The sequence below is a fragment of the Crotalus tigris genome, unplaced genomic scaffold (genome assembly GCF_016545835.1).
Source record: "Crotalus tigris isolate CLP2741 ecotype Arizona unplaced genomic scaffold, ASM1654583v1 scf7180000024461.5605484, whole genome shotgun sequence".
In the NCBI taxonomy this organism is placed as follows: Eukaryota; Metazoa; Chordata; class Lepidosauria; order Squamata; family Viperidae; genus Crotalus; species Crotalus tigris.
In genome coordinates, this window is record NW_024100632.1 from 2383415 (window position 1) to 2400520 (window position 17106).

General features: G+C 45.6%; 1 protein-coding gene across 5 annotated transcripts in view; it reads right to left on the minus strand.

Moving 5' to 3' along the window:
* Window positions 1-997: 997 nt before the first annotated feature.
* The window catches only part of NF2 (neurofibromin 2), a 48776-nt gene continuing 32667 nt past the window's right edge, over window positions 998-17106 (minus strand). For 2 of the 5 annotated variants that reach the window (XM_039332529.1, XM_039332528.1), the window contains 3 exons: window positions 14400-14530; window positions 13964-14123; window positions 998-2220 (listed from right to left, as the gene is read on the minus strand). In XM_039332529.1, coding sequence (XP_039188463.1) covers window positions 2170-2220; window positions 13964-14123; window positions 14400-14530 — 342 coding nt within the window. In that variant the 3' untranslated portion in view covers window positions 998-2169. Of the gene's footprint in view, window positions 2221-10382; window positions 10443-13963; window positions 14124-14399; window positions 14531-17106 lie in introns of those variants that run through there. The other 3 variants (XM_039332531.1, XM_039332530.1, XM_039332532.1) reach the window with 3 other exon arrangements.

Here is a 17106-nt window from a genome sequence, read left to right on the forward strand (position 1 = left end):
CTGGCTAGGTGACCAGGAGACAATGAATTCTAGTCCGAAGCCTTTTGATAGAGGCAGGTGGGCGGATGGAAGGATGGAGACAGACAGCTCGAGGGCACAAGACAGAATCCAAAGCGGTGTTTGAAGTCGGCGGGAGTTTCAAAGAGTCCATGATAAGGACATTACACGATCCAGATTTAAACGGGGTCACATTGATGTGGCTAATCCTGTCCCTATCGTCGTTTACCCAGCCACGATTTCTTTCTGCTTTCTCCCTTTTATGTGATGCTTTCCTCCTCCCCCCCCCCCCGCCCCATGAAGGCATAAATCTGGTAGATGCAGTTCAATCAAAATGGAGAACAGATTAAAAGGGCAGGAGGAAGAGTAGCCTTGTCTGGGAACAAGGCCAGGATGTAATTGAAACAACACTCTGGACCAATAAATCCATCTCTGAACTGCCAACCCCTTAAATCAGGGCTGTCCATCGTTGGCAGCTATAGGACCTGTGGACTTCAACTCCCAGAATTCCCCAGCCAGCCATGCTGGCTGGGGAATTCTGGGAGTTGAAGTCCACAAGTTGCCAAGATTGGACATCCCTGCCTTAGATTATCCCAGGTAGTCCTTGACTTACAACCACAAATTGTGCCCAAAAATTCCTGTGACAGTTGCTAAGTGAGTTTTACCCCACTTTATGACCTTTCTTGCCACAGCTATTAAATGAATCACTGCACTTATTCAATCAACCTGCCTTCCCCCATTGACTTGACTTGTCACATGACCCTCCGGGACACTGCAACCGTCATAAATATGAGTCAGTTGCCAAGTGTCCGAATTTTGATCATGTCATCAACGGTCGTAATCGTAAGTGTGGAAAAAAAGGTCACTTTTTCACTGCCGTTATAACTCTGAACGGTCACTAAACCAATGATTGTAAGTCAAGGGTTACCTGTATAGTCCTTCCAAATCGTGGGGGGGGGGGCAGGTGGGAGGGGGAAAGAGAGAGACGCAGAGACACAACAGCATGAAAAATAGCGGAGACTTTAATAAAAAGAGAGAACGTCTCGCAGAAGTATTATACAAACATGACATTTCAAAACGACCGAAGTTCAAAAGACTAGAAGCCGAACAGAAATGGATCCCATCAAAGATCCTCCCTGTGGTTAGAAATGGTATGGCCCGCATGAGATATATCTATATATACGGTATATATATATATTTTTTCAGGCAGTATGAAGCCATTAGGGTGTTGTGCTCAGTTTACTTTCGAAAAGCAGTATTTCCAACCGTCCATGTTGCATAGAGAAATGTATAAAGACGTGCCCGGGCTATCAAAATGTTTAAAATCACTGTCCGAGTTTTAAGAACTGTGGACTTCAAAACCCAGAAGTCCCCAGCCAGCCATGGAAGTTGAAGTCCACAAGTCTTAAAAGTGACCAAGGTTGGACATCCCTACTCCAGGCCTTGAAAGTCCATCCACCCACTTAAAATGATCTCCTTTTATTCCCTCAATCCTCGCTTTACCGCCCGCCCAAAATTGAAACGATAGGTCTTCCAAATGTGCCTTTTGATACGCCGAGTCTGAATCCCAAACCGAACCCGGCTTGCTTGGCTTCCGGGATCAAGGAAAACCCCTTCAAAGTCCACCGGAAACGAGGGGAAACCTGCGGAAACTTAAGAACGTTAGTACGGAACGTTGCAGGCCCTGAATTCTGCCGAGGAAACGGGTCCGTGCTTCCCAGGGCAGCTTGCAACTTCCAATCTTTGTGGGCGGCTGAGAAAGGAATTTTTCTCTCTCTTGTGACAGAAAGCAATCTTCACAGAGCAGGGAAAGAGGGCCGAGAGAAGGGATAAAACAATATTGAATCCAGCCTCCTGCAGTAGGCGCATAATCCAAGTTACAACCCATACAAACAGAGAGAGAGAGAGAGAGAGAGAGAGAGAGAGAGAGAGAGAGAGAGAGAGAGAGAGAGAGAGAGGAAGCTAAAACGTTAACTGTTGGCTCTAAAGAAGTTATAAAGATCTACAAAGATTCACACCAAACTCTTCCAGCAACAGCAGGCCTTGAGTACTGTACCCGTCAAGAGAGTCGCTCTGCGACTCCTGGCTGGAAAGAAGCAATGCATCTCGGTTTATGGCTAGTCCTCCATAGGAAAAAAAAAAAGGCTGTCCCGGAAGCAACGGGGTCTTCTCCTAGAGTTCTTCGAAGAAGGCCACCCGAGACTTGGTGCTCTGTAAAGTGAGCTGAGGAGACAAAAAGGAAAACATGGTTAGCTCCCCAAAGTGACTGGTCTCAGCCCTTTTGACAAAAGCCGGCTCCGTCGTGGCTCGTTTTGGGCTCCGAAGTAAGGTCCGGTTGAAAAGTTCACTATGGTTTATGGAGAAATGTGGACTTATGCCCTCAGCCAAAACCAGGGCATGGATAGAACATAAGAGGGTCCCTTGGCGCTCGCTGAGCTTTTCTTTGAGGAGAAGGAGACGGAGGAACAGAAGGAGAAGGAGGAACAGAAGGAGAAGGAAGAGAAGGAGGAGAAGGAAGAGAAGGAGGAAGAGGAGGAGGAGGAAGAGAAGGAGGCGAAGGAGAAGGAGAGGAGAGTGGTGGCTCAGGGAATGGTGGCAAGTCAGACTTTGTTAAGGGAACTAAGCAATCCTGTTAAGGCACACCTCACAGGGTTGTTGTTGTGGGGAAAACAGGAGGAAGGAGATTGATGTATGTTTCCCACCTTGAATTACTCATACGGCAAAGTAATAAAGCTGGGATAAGAATCAAATCAATAAGCAAACGCGTGTCCCCATAAAGAATGAAGGGCAAGTGGAGAGGCCCTCCCCAGCACCCCCACACTCAGTGAGGCTCATCTTTAAAAAGGCCTTGTTCCCCCTCCACACACACACACACACACACACACACACACACACAACACATGCACACAATCCTCAAAACTAAAGGGACAGAGAGGGCTGCACTAACCCTCAAGCTCACCGAGCACATTCTAGCCTCTGCAAAGCTATGTGAGTTCTCCTCTCCCCGTCTCAAAGACAATGAATCATCCCTGGATGGACAATTCACTGAAATATTTATGGTTCCCGAGCCCTGGAGGGACAGTGCAGCACACCAGAGCTCTGAGCTGCAAAGGCTCACCAGGGAAGCAAAGCAAGAGAACACGTTTTCAGTTGGTCAGCTTTGTGCTCACATACACACCTACAGACACACACACACACACACACACACACACACACAGAGAGAGAGAGAGAGAGAGAGAGAGATATTCCCTGACAGAAAGGGTAAAGGAAGAGGGACTTTTCATCAGCTCTGGCTTGCCCCTTGGGAAAAACAATGAAAAAGCTGCCAATACTAGGGGTTTATTTTCTGGATTTGCATTAATATAAGGGCCATCAACTATCCAACTGCTTTGAAAAAAAAAAAAAACCACCAACAAAAAGTCAAAACCAATCAAACTTAGTTCTCTGCAAATACAGCTCCTCGGTCTTTCACTGAATAAGGAAGGGGCCAGAGGCTAAAACCTACAAAGAACAGTTACAGGAACTGGGCATGTCCAGTCTAAGGCAAAGAAGGACCAGGGAAGACATGATAGCAGTCTTCCAGTATTTGAGGGGCTGCCACAAAGACCAGGGTCAAACTGTTTTCCAAAGCACCAAAAGGCAAGGCAAGAAACTCACCCAGGAGAGGAGCCACCTAGAACTAAGGAGGAATTTCCTAAGAGCGAGAGCAATCAACCAATGAAACTATGGCCTTCAGAAGTGGTGGCTGCTCCATCACTGGAGGCTTTCAATTAGAGATTGGACAGCCATTGGTCTGAAATGGTAGAGGGTCTCCTGCTCGAGCGGGGTGGGGGGGGTTGGATTAGAAGATCTCCGAAGCCCCTCCCAACTTTATTATTCTATGTTCTGTGTTCTGAAAGCTGGTGAGGGATGTTGGGACTGGGGAGACCTGGTTGTACACCCTCCTCAGCTATGAAATTCTTTGGCTGACCTGGAACCTGTCTCTCGGTGAACCTTTCTTTAACCCAGGAAGGAAGAGAAAAGCCATTTGAAGGCTTCCTCTGCCAGTTCCCCACTGAATCCCCTACAGTTTGCCCCCTGCACGAAGCCTCCGTGCTACAGCGAGAGAAGTCCTACACGGATTCAAATCCTGCCACCACCAAAGAAGCCGAATTCTCCTGTCTCTATAAATTATGGATATAATTATAAATAAATTTGCCTGATTTCTCTTGCTTTGCATAATTCAGTCTGCTTTTAATTTTATCCCAGCAGTTTGTTAAAAAGCAATAAGCCTCCGCGGCGTCACTGCCCATAAAGCATGTGGCTTTTGCTAGGTAGGAAGTGAGGGAATTACCCAAAACATATAATGCCAGAGTCTCCGACCACTTGGGGGGGGGGGGACATTGTGAAGATTTCGGCATGCACAGCCTGTGCTATGCTGAAATTTGCCTTTACATAAGGGAAGGAAGGAAGGAAGGAAGGAAGGAAGGAAGGAAGGAAGGAAGGAAGGAAGGAAGGAAGGAAGGAAGGAAGGAAGGAAGGAAGGAAGGAAGGACCCTCCCAGACCTTCCAACACTGAGGAAGACACCAATCACCCACAAGGGTGAGAATATACACGCACATACACACAAAGCCAGCATTGATCCCAGCTTCTCTGTTTTTAGTTTGTTTGAGCATCTCCAAAACAGCAGCTTCAGCCAGAAAGCTGTTCCTTTTCAATCCTTTGGTGAGGAAAGTGGAGGGGAGCAGAGGCAGGTGTTATTTTCTTCAACACACGTGCAAGGAAAATAAATAAATAAAAGCATGCCTTGGCAAGTGATCCTGAAAAAGCACGCACGCACGCAACAAGACCGTGCAAACAAATCAGAGTGATTAAGAACAAATTAGATTTTTTTTTTTTTTTTTGGTCAACCGGGAGAAAATGGTTTTTTCCAAGGAACGTTCTGTGATGGTTTTCCCATTTTTGCAAGGGAGGGGAGAACAGAGAGCGCAGGCTGCAGAATTTATTGTTGGATAGGTCAAAAAACAAAAAAAAGCAGTTGCAAAGAAGGAGGGAGGGAAAGAGAGAAAGAGAGAGAGAGATGGGAGGGGGGGAGGCAGATGGTGATAATTAAGCAGCCAGACCTCAAAGGAGATCTGGAGAAGGGGAAGAGAGAGAGAAAGAGAGAGAGTCCTTCTGCCAGACGTTCTGTATTCTTCCCATGAACTAGATGGTTATTGGAATTTTTTTTTTTCTCACTCCCTGAAAACTCCATTGCAGCCAAATCAGTTTTGCAACCGCTAACTCAATAACTAGAGGCGAGGAACTTCTGCTGCCTTTGCAAACTGCTGTAGAATTGAAATGCGACCACTAAATGGATTTCAGGTGCCTTTCCCAATAAGGCGGAAAAGCACACAGCAGCAGGTTGCGCAATCCCTGAAGCTGTTGGGCAGTCAGAAATTCTCCAGGTCTTAAACTGCGAAACAAGGTGAAGGGCAGGACGTGTGTGTGTTTGTGTGTCTGGATTTGGGAAGAGGTGGACAGCCACTTGTCTGAAGTGGTATAGGGCTTCCTGCTTGAGCAGGGAGTTGGACTAGAACACCTCCAAGGTCCCTTCTAACTCTTACTCTTTTTTTTTTTTTTTTTGAAGTTTTCCTTCTTGGAAAGGCTGCTGAGAAGACTGTTTGAGTAAATCAGGCTCTAAATGTTCAGCGCCATCAACCTGGACTATCTGGGAGGCTTGGAAAAGGCATCATTTACAAAGGTTCTTGCAAGCGCCCAGGAATACGGAGATCCAGATAGTTCAAATGTGTATCAAGATTTATGGCAAGCTGGAGCTCCCTACAAGAACCTGATCTACTAACGGTCAAGGGAAATTAGCGGGAGTTCAGAACAGAAAGAATTCAAGGTGGGCTTGACTCAGATCTCTGCCAGGCTCGAAGAGACTCCTGACTGACGGTCCGTTTGACCTCTCCCTCCCTTGGGCTCAGCCTGCTTCTCTCCTACGGTCCTGTTCCTATCTCAGAGGTTCTAGTCAGCAGTCATAGGGAAAGAACAGCTGAGCCCATGTTGCTCTACTAGGGGACTCCATAAGGCTCAATCTTTTATTATTTGGGAAATGTACAGGTTGCGTCAAGCTGTCACAACTCTGGGGAGCACAAAGTCTCTCTCAGTCTGTGTGCGTGTGTGTATGTATGTGTTTGTGTATGTAGAAATAATTCTAAATAAATAAATCAGGCAGGGCTTAAAACAGAGAAGGAAGAAGGAGAGGTGGATCTGAAGCAGCAACCGAAAAGCTAACCCCCCTGACGATACCATCTATGTCAGCTAAAGCTTTTCTCCAAAAAGAGAAAGCAACACTAAGGAAGCATTATTCAGATTTGCACAGCAACATTTAGACAGGCCTCGCAGCATCAAATGGGGGAAAAATAATAATACTAATAGCATCCTTTATCTATCCTGCTCCCTTTGCCTTAGATTTTCAGCAGCATAAAAGTGACAGCGTTTTTTGCCGACTAGAAACCGAAAGCCAGACCGTATTTTCACAGACAAGGTCATCGTGATATCCGCAAAGCTTGCTGTGAATGCCGGTCTCCACTTCCAAGGGTTTTCCCTTCAAAGAGAGCTTTTGTAGGTTGCCTTCTGAAGTATAATTGGGAAGAAAAAGAGACCGTTTGTCCTTGTGAGGCACAAATATCAAATCCTTCGTTCGGGAAAATGAAGGTGGAACACACGCACGCACCCAGTGGCTTTACTTCTATTTTATATCCACTTAATGTGCAAAACTCTTGATAAACTCTGTCTAAAGTAACAATACATTCAAGGCATTATGGCCCCTGAAATTAAAAAAAAAATGGTTCTCTATAACAAGAGAATATATAGATCACCTGCTCTTAGACTTGGTTAACATGTGGCCTATGGTTGTAACGGAAGCTGTAAAATGGGCCAGGCTGATTTTAGGACCTTTTCTGTGCGGTTGTTAAACCAATGCAACGGTCGTAGCCACTTAAGCGAAGCCACTGTTTGCTATGGCGCAGTTTTGTCGAAAACTGGAAGAGTTGGGTTTCGGTAAAACCGTCGTAAAAATGCAGTCACGTGACTGCACGCACTGCAAACAGGCATAAATGCAGCTGTGTTGCCGAGCGCCTATGTAGTCATATGGCTGCGGGGGATTGGGTGGGTGGGGGGAAGATAGTCAGATCGTAAGTCCCCCCTTCTCAGCCAGCCATCGCTTCAAAGGCTAAGCGACTCAACTAAGTCAAGGACGACCTGGGATCGAAAAAGAAAAGCCGTCCTTTGTTCCTTTACAAAATGTAAAACAGCTGCTCCAACGTTATCAAAAGCCGTAATGTAAAGATGAAGACTTCTTCAAGTCCAGTTGGTAACTCCACGGACACAAGTGTGCCGTTTTTTTAAGAAGGCAGGCTTTGATGGACACCTTTAAGGGACTGTCTAGAAATAAGGATGAAGAAAGCCTTTCAAATGACCACAAAACAAAGAATAACCAGCTGTTCCCAACTATCTTTTTTCAGGAGATCCCGAGATGTACAGGGATTTGGCCGCCAGATAATAGACAGCAGAATAACAGAGCTGGAAGGGACCTTGGAGGTCTTCTAGTCCAACCCCCTGTTCGAGCAGGAGACTCTATATCATTGCAGGCAAATGGCTGTCCAATCTCTTCTTAAAAACCTCCAGTGATGGATCACCACAATATCTGGAGGCAAAGCTGTTCCCCTGGTTAATTGTTCTCAGCCAAAAAGCTGTCCTAGGTGTTTCCCAGCTTAGACAACCCGCAGAAGTGTGAGCTTCTTCGGGTCTAGGAGAAACCCTGAAATCAGAGGCAGAATTGAAGGCAGTATTCAAATAAATAAATAAATAAAACCCCTCGGTCTCATCTCTTTGACTGAACAATGAGACCGCTTGAAGTTCAGCCAGTTGAAATTAGTGCAACCGGCAGGATAGGTGAGAGAGAAATCATTTTGAAGAAGAGATACCTGCCACGGACCCACAGAGCTCATAAAAAGGGATTAGCACGTTAACCACATCATTAAACATGAAGACCTCCAAAGGAGCCTCCCAAGGCAGGGATGGCGATTCAGAGGACACAAAGACAGCTGTTGCCTAGTGTTGCAGGGCTTGGCTTAGCAGAGGGGCTGAAATCTGGGTTTCCCATTGGCTTTTGAGGCCTTTGGCCGGGCAAAGCCAATGGGCAAAGCCAGACTCATTTTAACAACGGGGCTTCGCTTAACCGACGTGGCAAGAAAAGGCGTAAAATGGGGCCAAAACCTCCCTTAACAAATCTCTCACTTAGCAACGTAACTTTTTGGGCTCAACTGACTACCCGTGCAAATAAAATCCATCTCACAAGTCCTATTAACCTCCTTAAACCCAGGCCTGGAAAAACAGCAACAGTTGAAAGGTTTTGCCTAATGCCGCAAAATTAAGAGTCAGTCAAATTAGTGTTAAGATTGAGAGAGGGGTCTGGTGGCCTGCCCTAGAAAAGGTCCCGACTCTGCCCATGCTTAAATAAAACCTTACAGCCGTGACAGTTAATCTCTATCCACTCCAAATATGGTTTTCACCGTTTATGCAATTCTCCAGGCTCAATTATCTCCCTGTTTAATTGTTACCTGAGCTGATAGTTAAAGAGAATGAAATGTGTTTTAAATCAAGTCTCTCTTGTTTGTTTTCTGGATTTCTTTTTTCCCCAAAACAAGATTAGCATGACAAGAGGGTTTTTTTTTTTTTCTATCTCCAAGAACAGAGCGGCTTCAGGCCATCTATAATTTCCACTGTTCAATTGTCGCTCAGAGGTTAAGGCAAAAGGTCCACGCGGATTTCCATAAAGTACTTCAAACTCATTACTGATGCTGATTCTGGTGTCAAGAGAGAGGAGAAAAATCTTTATGGCTAATACAATAGGTCCAGTCCTCCCTTCGATGGAGAACTTCAGTGGCTTCCACTGAGATGCATAGTGAATTTTTAAAAATGAGGTCCTTGGATCCTAGCAGCTTAATCAGTGCAACACAGAGCAGAAATTAATATCTAAAAAGGAGGTGGGGGTAAGGATTTGATGCAATTCTGAGGAAGTGGAAATCTAAACTAACTTAGTTGCTGAAACTGGAAAACAGGTCTTCAAACAAAGCAAAATGTCAGAATCAAGACAGGGAAGCTAACTCCTGCAGCCTTTCACCTATGAAAAGAGAGTTTGGCAAAAACACATTCTGAAAATGTCAATAACCAATCAATCCATTTCAGAGCTGGTTTCCAAGAAAGTTTCCAGCAGACTTTGTGGCCAGCTGACATGCTTTTTTTTACTTAACAGCTGAAAAATTTTGGTTGAGCAGAATTATGAATAGGAAGCACGGGCCCCACTGGGGGACGAGAGGTCAACTTTGCCAGGAGTTCCAGAGACCAGGGGTCAACTTGAAAGCATGACTTGAGAGAGGCAAGCTGCATCTTCAGAAGATTCTCCACAGCTTTTGTTTTTCACACTTCAGCCAGCCAGAAAGTGGAGCCAGGTTGTGGGAGATGAAGAAGCAAACAGCCTTGGCAATAGCTTGACTAGGGTCCCTTGGCTCCCCTTAAACGTATAAAGATAAGAGGAACTCAAGCATAACTGAGAGGGTGGCAGTTGTCCCCCACTTTATGTCAGACATTGTCCAATTAGAAGTCGTCAGCCTGATCCCTGTGGATCGTATCCGGTTTTCAAGACCCCACAAGATATGTCTCTGCCGTCCCCAAAATAAGCTGAAACCATGTTCAAATTGCAATAGCGATAGCCCTTAGGCTTATATACCGCTCCACAGTCCTTTACAATCCTCTCTAAGCAGTTTACAGAGTCAGCAACCTGCCCCTAACAATCTGGGTCCTTCATTTTACCGACCTCAGAAGGATGGAAGACTGAGTCAACCTTGAGTCGGTCAGGATCGAACTGCTGGCGGTGGGCAGAGTCAGCCTGCAATATTGCCTTCTAACCACCACTGCGCCACCATGGCTCTTACTGCCATTATCCCATGAGATCTCTTTGAGGACAGGCAAAAGCATGTGAGATTTCCATGATTTGGGGTGACAGGAGCATCCTCAACACACAGTGGCCTCTGGAATCGTTCCTGGTTATGCTCAGTGCATGAAAGCTGCCTCCATCCTTATTCCCAATGCCAAGGTACGCTTCAGACACGGCACTGATGATGTTGCACCAAAACCAGGAAGGAGAAGTTCTCTCCAGCTTTGAGATACCGAGAAATGGTGAGGTTCTTGATCAAGTCCCATGGACCAACTGGCCACCAGGGTGGCTCAGCCTTTGACCCCTCTCCCTTATGTGGCACAACGCGGAAAGCTGGTACGGTAGTAGCAATCTGTCACAGGCAAAGTCATGCAGACGTTAGTAGGAAAGACACCCATCCCAACACCAAACGTAAAGTACCTTGGAATAAGCTACTTGGAAGTCTCAAATGCAGATAGGTCTTCTGCCTTGGGCTTGAGGCTAAAACCGGCAACGATAAGAAACAGAACACAGAAAGGTCCTCTGTGAATTCAAGAGAGCATCAATGTCCCCACTATGTTTTGTGCTTAACCCTGCGGGATGCCGGGAGGTTTTCTTCCGATTCAGGGGGTGAGTGAGGCCATACAAATTTATGACGGTGTGTTGGATATGTTTGTCGCCTTGACGGATTTTTTTGGGTAAAAAATAATAAAGGCGGGCTACAAAAAAAAAAAAAATCTAGCCAATCACTGGAGGAAGCCAGGGCTGAAATTGAAGAGCTATCCAGTTGCCCATTGCAGCTGGTTATGAGAAGGAAAGAACATGCAACAGAGCGCAAGGTTTCTCAAAATGTGCCCGTCAGAAGTGGGTTTCATTAGGAAATATGGGGCGTGCGTGGTTTTTACGAGTGGAATGAGTGCCTTAAGATCAGCCAGGCTTAAGACACCCCCTTTTAAGCCCCATTTGTCATAGATGAGCTTTTGCAGAAGATCCGTCTTTGATAAAGGTGGGACATTACTTGCATTGTTTAAGCCCGATTTCTCCTCCCTTCGCTTCGTCCCTTTTGCCTGGTGCATCGTGTCCTTAAGACGATAAGCCTGAAGGGCAGGGAAAGTCTCATTGCTAATATGCTTTCTGAGCTCTTTGACGCAAACGTCACAATTTAAAAATATTTTAAAATCCAGTAAAGAAATTAACTGTACTCCTCAGTTTTCAACAGGAGGATATTGGCCCAATCGAGGTGGCGGCAGAGTGACCTCTGCCTTGGTAACATTATTTTCTTAATGTCTGTCTGTTTTTCTCTGTGTGTCTTTCTCTCCTATCTATCTCTTCTATCTCTCTGTCTCATCTCTCCTCTCTGTCTTTCTCTCTCTTCTCTCTCTCATCTCTTTCTGTCTTTCCTATTTCTCTCTCTCTCTCTCTCTCTCTCTCTCTCTCTCTCTCTCTCTTTCACACACACACACACACACACACACACACACACACACACACACACAGAAAACATCCAACAAAGCATACTTATACATGCACATACCAATTAAAAGGCAGAAGAAAAATTGGCATATATATCTTCCTTTATATCTGCATGACAATACAGTCTGCTAATATCTCCACTCCGGCAAATAAACCATCCAGTGACCTCTTTTGCAGGGGTCATCTGGCCATAATTGCAAGGAAAAATCAGATGAAAAACCTCTGTTCCCGGTTATGAAAAGGCGGAGATTGTGGGCCTGACCTACATCACTCGACTCTGGGGACAATACATGAAATATCAATAAGCTACATCATGAGCCCCAAGCTCTTTAGAGAGGAAAATGGTTCTTCTTCTAAAAAAAAAAAAAAAAGAAAGAAAGCGTAATTCTTCTTTTTGATATATAACAATTTGGAATCTAATCAGCATGCCCAACCTTTTTGCTTTTGGAACAGGGTGTGCTTGCTGGGCGGCTCATGAAAGACGTCTCTGTATTCCACAAGCTTCGGCGATAACAGGTAAGTGACACCACTGCTCCCACCACACTCCTTAGCTCCATTTCTGTCATCACAGAGGCAGAACGAGAGCTGGGATTTGCAGCTAAGTTGCCATCTCATCCAAGCCAGCATTCCCTCACACTTCTGGGTGGCCTCAAGACAGGAGGAGCAAAAAGAGAAATGGGGAAGGCAGGCACAGGAGAAGGGATCAGCTGGTCTGCCCCTCCAGAGTGTCCTCAAAACCAAGCTGTTTTTCGAATCCTCGGCTATTCTCTTTTCCTTGGGAAGGTAAACAAATGGAGGTATTTACCACAACTGGTGAGGGGAAAACAAACACGGCCCTTCCTTTTCTAGCAATATAGAAAGGGTTCAGTCTCCTCCCACGGGGACCCTCCTGTGAATTGTATCCCTGCTTCTCTTCATCTTTCTCTAGAGCTGTCATTCACAGGATCTGTCTCCACTGCCCTCCTGAAGCAAGAAAGGTTTTGCTCTGGCGGACTATTTTGTACTCAGATCAACAGCTTGGACAGGAGGGGAGGGGAGGGGAGAAGAGAGGAGGAGAGGAGAGGAAAAGAGGAGAGGAAAAGAGGAGAGAAGGGGACAGAAGGGAAGGGAAGGGAAGGGAAGGGAAGGGAAGGGAAGAGAAGAAAAGAGAAGAGAAGAGAAGAGAAGAGAAGAGAAGAGGTGTCCACTGACTAGTTGCTAAACCCAGCTTGCCTGCTGGGTTTTTTCTGCATGAGAAAGGTTCAAAAATGGCTTTCTGAAATGCTGTTTTTAATCTATGTAGAGATTGTTCTTCTCATCAAAGGTCATGGCACTCACCAGTCGTTTGCAGTCTGAACATCCCCCCCCCCAAAAGCCCATTTTTTTCTGACACGGAAAGGTGCTTGGGTTAATTCAAGAAAATTCAGAGCAGGAAGGAACCAGGAATCTTCTAGGGAGGGATTGTGTTGTGATCTTGTAAAGGCACATTTGGAGGGCAATGTCTGTTCGAGAAAATCCCTCTGTGAGAGGGAGCTTAAGGCTTCCTTCGATTTCACTAGCCAAGCTGCCTATCACCCTGGGGGCTTTTGACAACATTTAAAAAAGACCACACAAGAGTGAAGTCGGTGAAGGAAGGTTCCAGATGCCATTCTCTGCTAGCAGGAGAGGCACCTCCACATTGTGTTCCTCAGTCTTGGCCACTTTAAGATGGACGGACTTCATCTCTCCCAGAATTCTTCAGCCAGCAAGAATTCTGGGAACTGAAGTCCACAAAACATGACAGCTGGGGGAATTCTGAGAGTTGAGGTCCACAAGTCTTAAATCCCTGACCTATCAAGGACTTGCCATATCAAACGAGAAGAAGAAACGAGATCCTGGGACTGTTGAGGATGCTGGCTGGAGAAATGAAAGCAGGTAGTGGAAACAGGTAAATTCAAGCTTGTGTAAGGCAATTCACCCGTCATTGAAAGCCAGATGTCTGGCCAAGGAAATGAGTGTGTAAGTTAAAATGAGGGCACAGCGCTTATTTTATTACATTTATTTTATCCCAGATCACATAAAGATTCTAGTTCTTCTAAGTAGAGCCGAAAGGAAATTAGAAAAAAGAGTTCCACCGAGCGTGGTGTGCATGTTCTCCATGAATTCATAAAGAGCTGAACAAGATCAACACCTTCAAGATGCCTGGTCAGTATCAAAGATGCTTTTCCTAAAGGCAACTGGACGTTCTTGGGGTTTTTTTCCCCCCTTGAAAAGTTATTGCTTCTCCTGCAAGAAGCTTCTTGAATGAGAAGCGGAAGATTTTCAAGAAAGAAACCTAAGAAGTTGCCTTCTCGAAGAGCACCTGACCTGGAGGACTGAGAATCTCCTTATACCTGGTCAACGTTCCTCATGAATGGATGGTCAAAGACCCAGAGGAGACAGAAAGGAGCGTGCTTGCCCAATAGGTGGGACTCTTAAAACCCTAAGGCTAGTCAGAATTGCCTCCTTCTCATGGGCAACTCTCAACATTCCCAGCTAGCATGAAAGGGGATTCCCACCCAGCCATTTCAAGATGGCAAAAGAGCAACTACCTTCTTAATGGTGTTGTGTTTGCTATTCCCCCGGTCGTGGTTCTCACTGTGCAGGATGTCCATGGTGGTCTCCCTCTCCTTCAATTTCAGAGCTTCGATCTCGGTCTTCAGCTCGTTCAGCTGCTCCTGGAGATGTTTGCTCTTCTCCATATATTCAACCCTGGACCGAGGCAAAGAATCTGCCGTGAGCTGCCACAGAAGTGCAGACTTTGCCAAAAGAAGGGGCAGAGGTAGAGCACAGAATCAAAGGGACCTTGGAGGTCTTCTAGTCCAACCCAATGAAATGGGATGCAAGAAAGCCCATCACTTGAAGCTAACATCAAAACCAAGAGCCAGACTTGGTCAAATTTTTTGGCTTTTCAGCTTCCTGTCTAGCCCATTGCTCAAGAGGAAGATGGACGCAGAGCTATTGGGATGAAGCAATAAGAGCACTCACTTTTCCTTCTCGATCTCCATGGACAACCTCTTCATGTCGTTATCCTTGAAGTCGAAGGACAGGCTTTCACTGATCATGCCAAACGTTGACAAGTCTGCGGGCAAGGCGGTCGTACTTGCATTCAGGGGCTGCTGAGGACAAAACAAGAGATGAATCAGCCTTTCAGGCAAACAAACAGTTAATTGACCAGCTTCCCCAGGCGATGCAGAGAAAGCAAGGAAGGAGCAAGGGAGCACCAAGGATGGTTTGTATCTAGTCTCTTTAAAAAAACCTCCAGTGATGCAGCACCCACAACTTCTGGAGACAAGCAGTTCCACTGGTTAATTGTTCTCACTGCCAGGAAATTTCTCCTTAATTCTAGGCTGGATCTTTTTTTGACTAGTTCCCAACAGGAAGGTGAGTTTTTAAAAAATGCAATATGGAAGCATTTGAGCTGGACAATTCCAACTGGCAAATGAGGAGGACAGGTGTGCTGCTAAGCCGGTGCTGGCCCTTATACTTAGAACAAAGGCCAAAGTGTCCCTGACAGCTTGGAGAAAAAGATCTTGTCAGGCAAAGCTCTTTCAAGCTAAGTGAATGCACCCAGCCAGTTTGTCCTACGAGGGGAAGTTCACACGGAACTGCTGGCTAACATCCTGTTTGAGAAATTGGCTGGCTGGCTCACCTATTAGGAAGAGAAATTGCTCGCGTGGCTGGCCCCGTGAACAGAGCATCCCGACGTGCTCTGTGCCAGCTGCTAGAACTACGACTCAGAGGGAACATGGCAGCCACAGAGAGAGGTTTCTGAAAATGTCAGAAGACCAGGAGATGCGATTCTTTTAAGAGAGCAATTATGGGATGAATGCAGCTGGCGAGATGGGGGTCAATGACTGCCCTCCGATCTTCCTCTTAATTATGCAAAAAATAGACTTGCCGTGCTTGCTGATCAGCTCCCAGTGATACAATGGGCTAGCTGCAAAACCCCACAACACAACCTACTATATGGAGCAGATGTCTATGGAGATGCTCAGTCTATCCAGGTCATGGTTGCCCCAAAGGTGCTTTTTCGGGAGGCAACTGGACTTTCTTGTTTTTTCTATGAAGACGTTTCGCTTCTCATCCAAGAAGCTTCTTCAATTTCCCCACCATCCGGTCAGAGCTGAAGAAGCTTCTTGGATGCGAAGCGAAACGTCTTCAAAGAAAAACAAGGAAGTCCAGTTGCCTCGTGAAAAAGCACCTTTGGGACATACGTGGAGCAGAGTTAAACCAACATTACACCACCTTAATGGTACTCAAGCGGCTAGCGGTTTTGCAAAGTGGGATGCATTGAATGGCGCCATTCATTCCTGGTACTGTAGAAACTCATAGCAGAATTTGCCATTATACTCCTGCAAAATTAGCAAGCGCGAGAACAAACACCGATCTCTTATCCATTCTTCCTATATTACTTTCTTTACAGTAATTGTTGCTTTCTTCATCCTCATCATTTTAGCCAGTGTCCATCCAGTGCAGGATGAAGGCTTCTTCCGTATGTTTCCAACCCAGATGTTCCTGAGCTTCCTTTTGCCAAGAACTCGATAAATAGACAAAAATGCCAGATCCAGTCTGAACATCTGGCTGACAGTGCAAAGAACCACAATAAGAGCAAAGCAAAGGTAGTACCAATAGGGATAGGTGCCTTGGGTGCAATCCCAAAACATCTAGAGCACCATATGAACATCATCAGCATTGACAAATAGTCAACTGCAAAAGGCAGCTTTCCTCGGAACAGTAACTTACATCCTGCGACAATTATCTATAAGCCCATCAAACATCCACCCCTGCCTATCCCAGGTTGATGTTGATGACTGCCAAATGCAGTCTAAAAATCTGATCACAGTGCAACCAGCCACAATAAATTAAACCAGTATGTTGCCCGAGTCTCAATGACTCTGGGCAGTTGAATGAATGAATGAATAAGTGTCTTTCTTTAACTCACTCTTCCACGTATTTAACTTTGTTTACCTGTTCTCTGGTCTACCTCCTCTGGACTGGAAAGCTCTCCTTCCTTGCCAGCAGTTACCAAAGAACATTAATTTTATTGCACCCTTATTTTTTACCCTCCTTACTTTCTGCACTAGTCTTTCCTTTCCTATTCAGCTGAGATGTCTTTTATGAGAAAACTAGTCTCTAGGCGACTGCACTCTGGCTGTTTAAACCGAGACCCAGAATGATTCATGCTCCCAGCAAAACAGAACAAACGGAGAGTGGAGCTGCAAAAGGCAACATGAAACTGTTCCACAACCAGGGACTCTGCAGGCTAATAAATACAATAGCTTTCAGGATGGAAAACCATTTTTTTGCTCCTCTTTAAAGTCGGTTGCCTTCCATTTTAATTGGAGATCTCCTAGGTTTGCGACTATAAAAGGGAAAAGGGGATTTAAGGGATCGTCCACATGCTAAAACCATCAAGAACAGATGACTGGATTTCACTAATTCTGAAAATGCCGATTCCGCTTATGTAGCACACAACAGGCAAATCTTATCAGAACCCCCAAGACCATGAAAAGACATCAGAGGGCATCTCCGGTTCGCCTTTTCTTTTAAAGGATGATTTTTACAGCTGTTGCTATCGGCACCTAGAAATTCCAAAACCTGAAGCATCTCCGACAATCAAGAATTTCATTTTAAAAAGGCAATGTAGACTGCAGCAGTACCGTAGACTAACTCACTGCCAGAAGTTTGATCC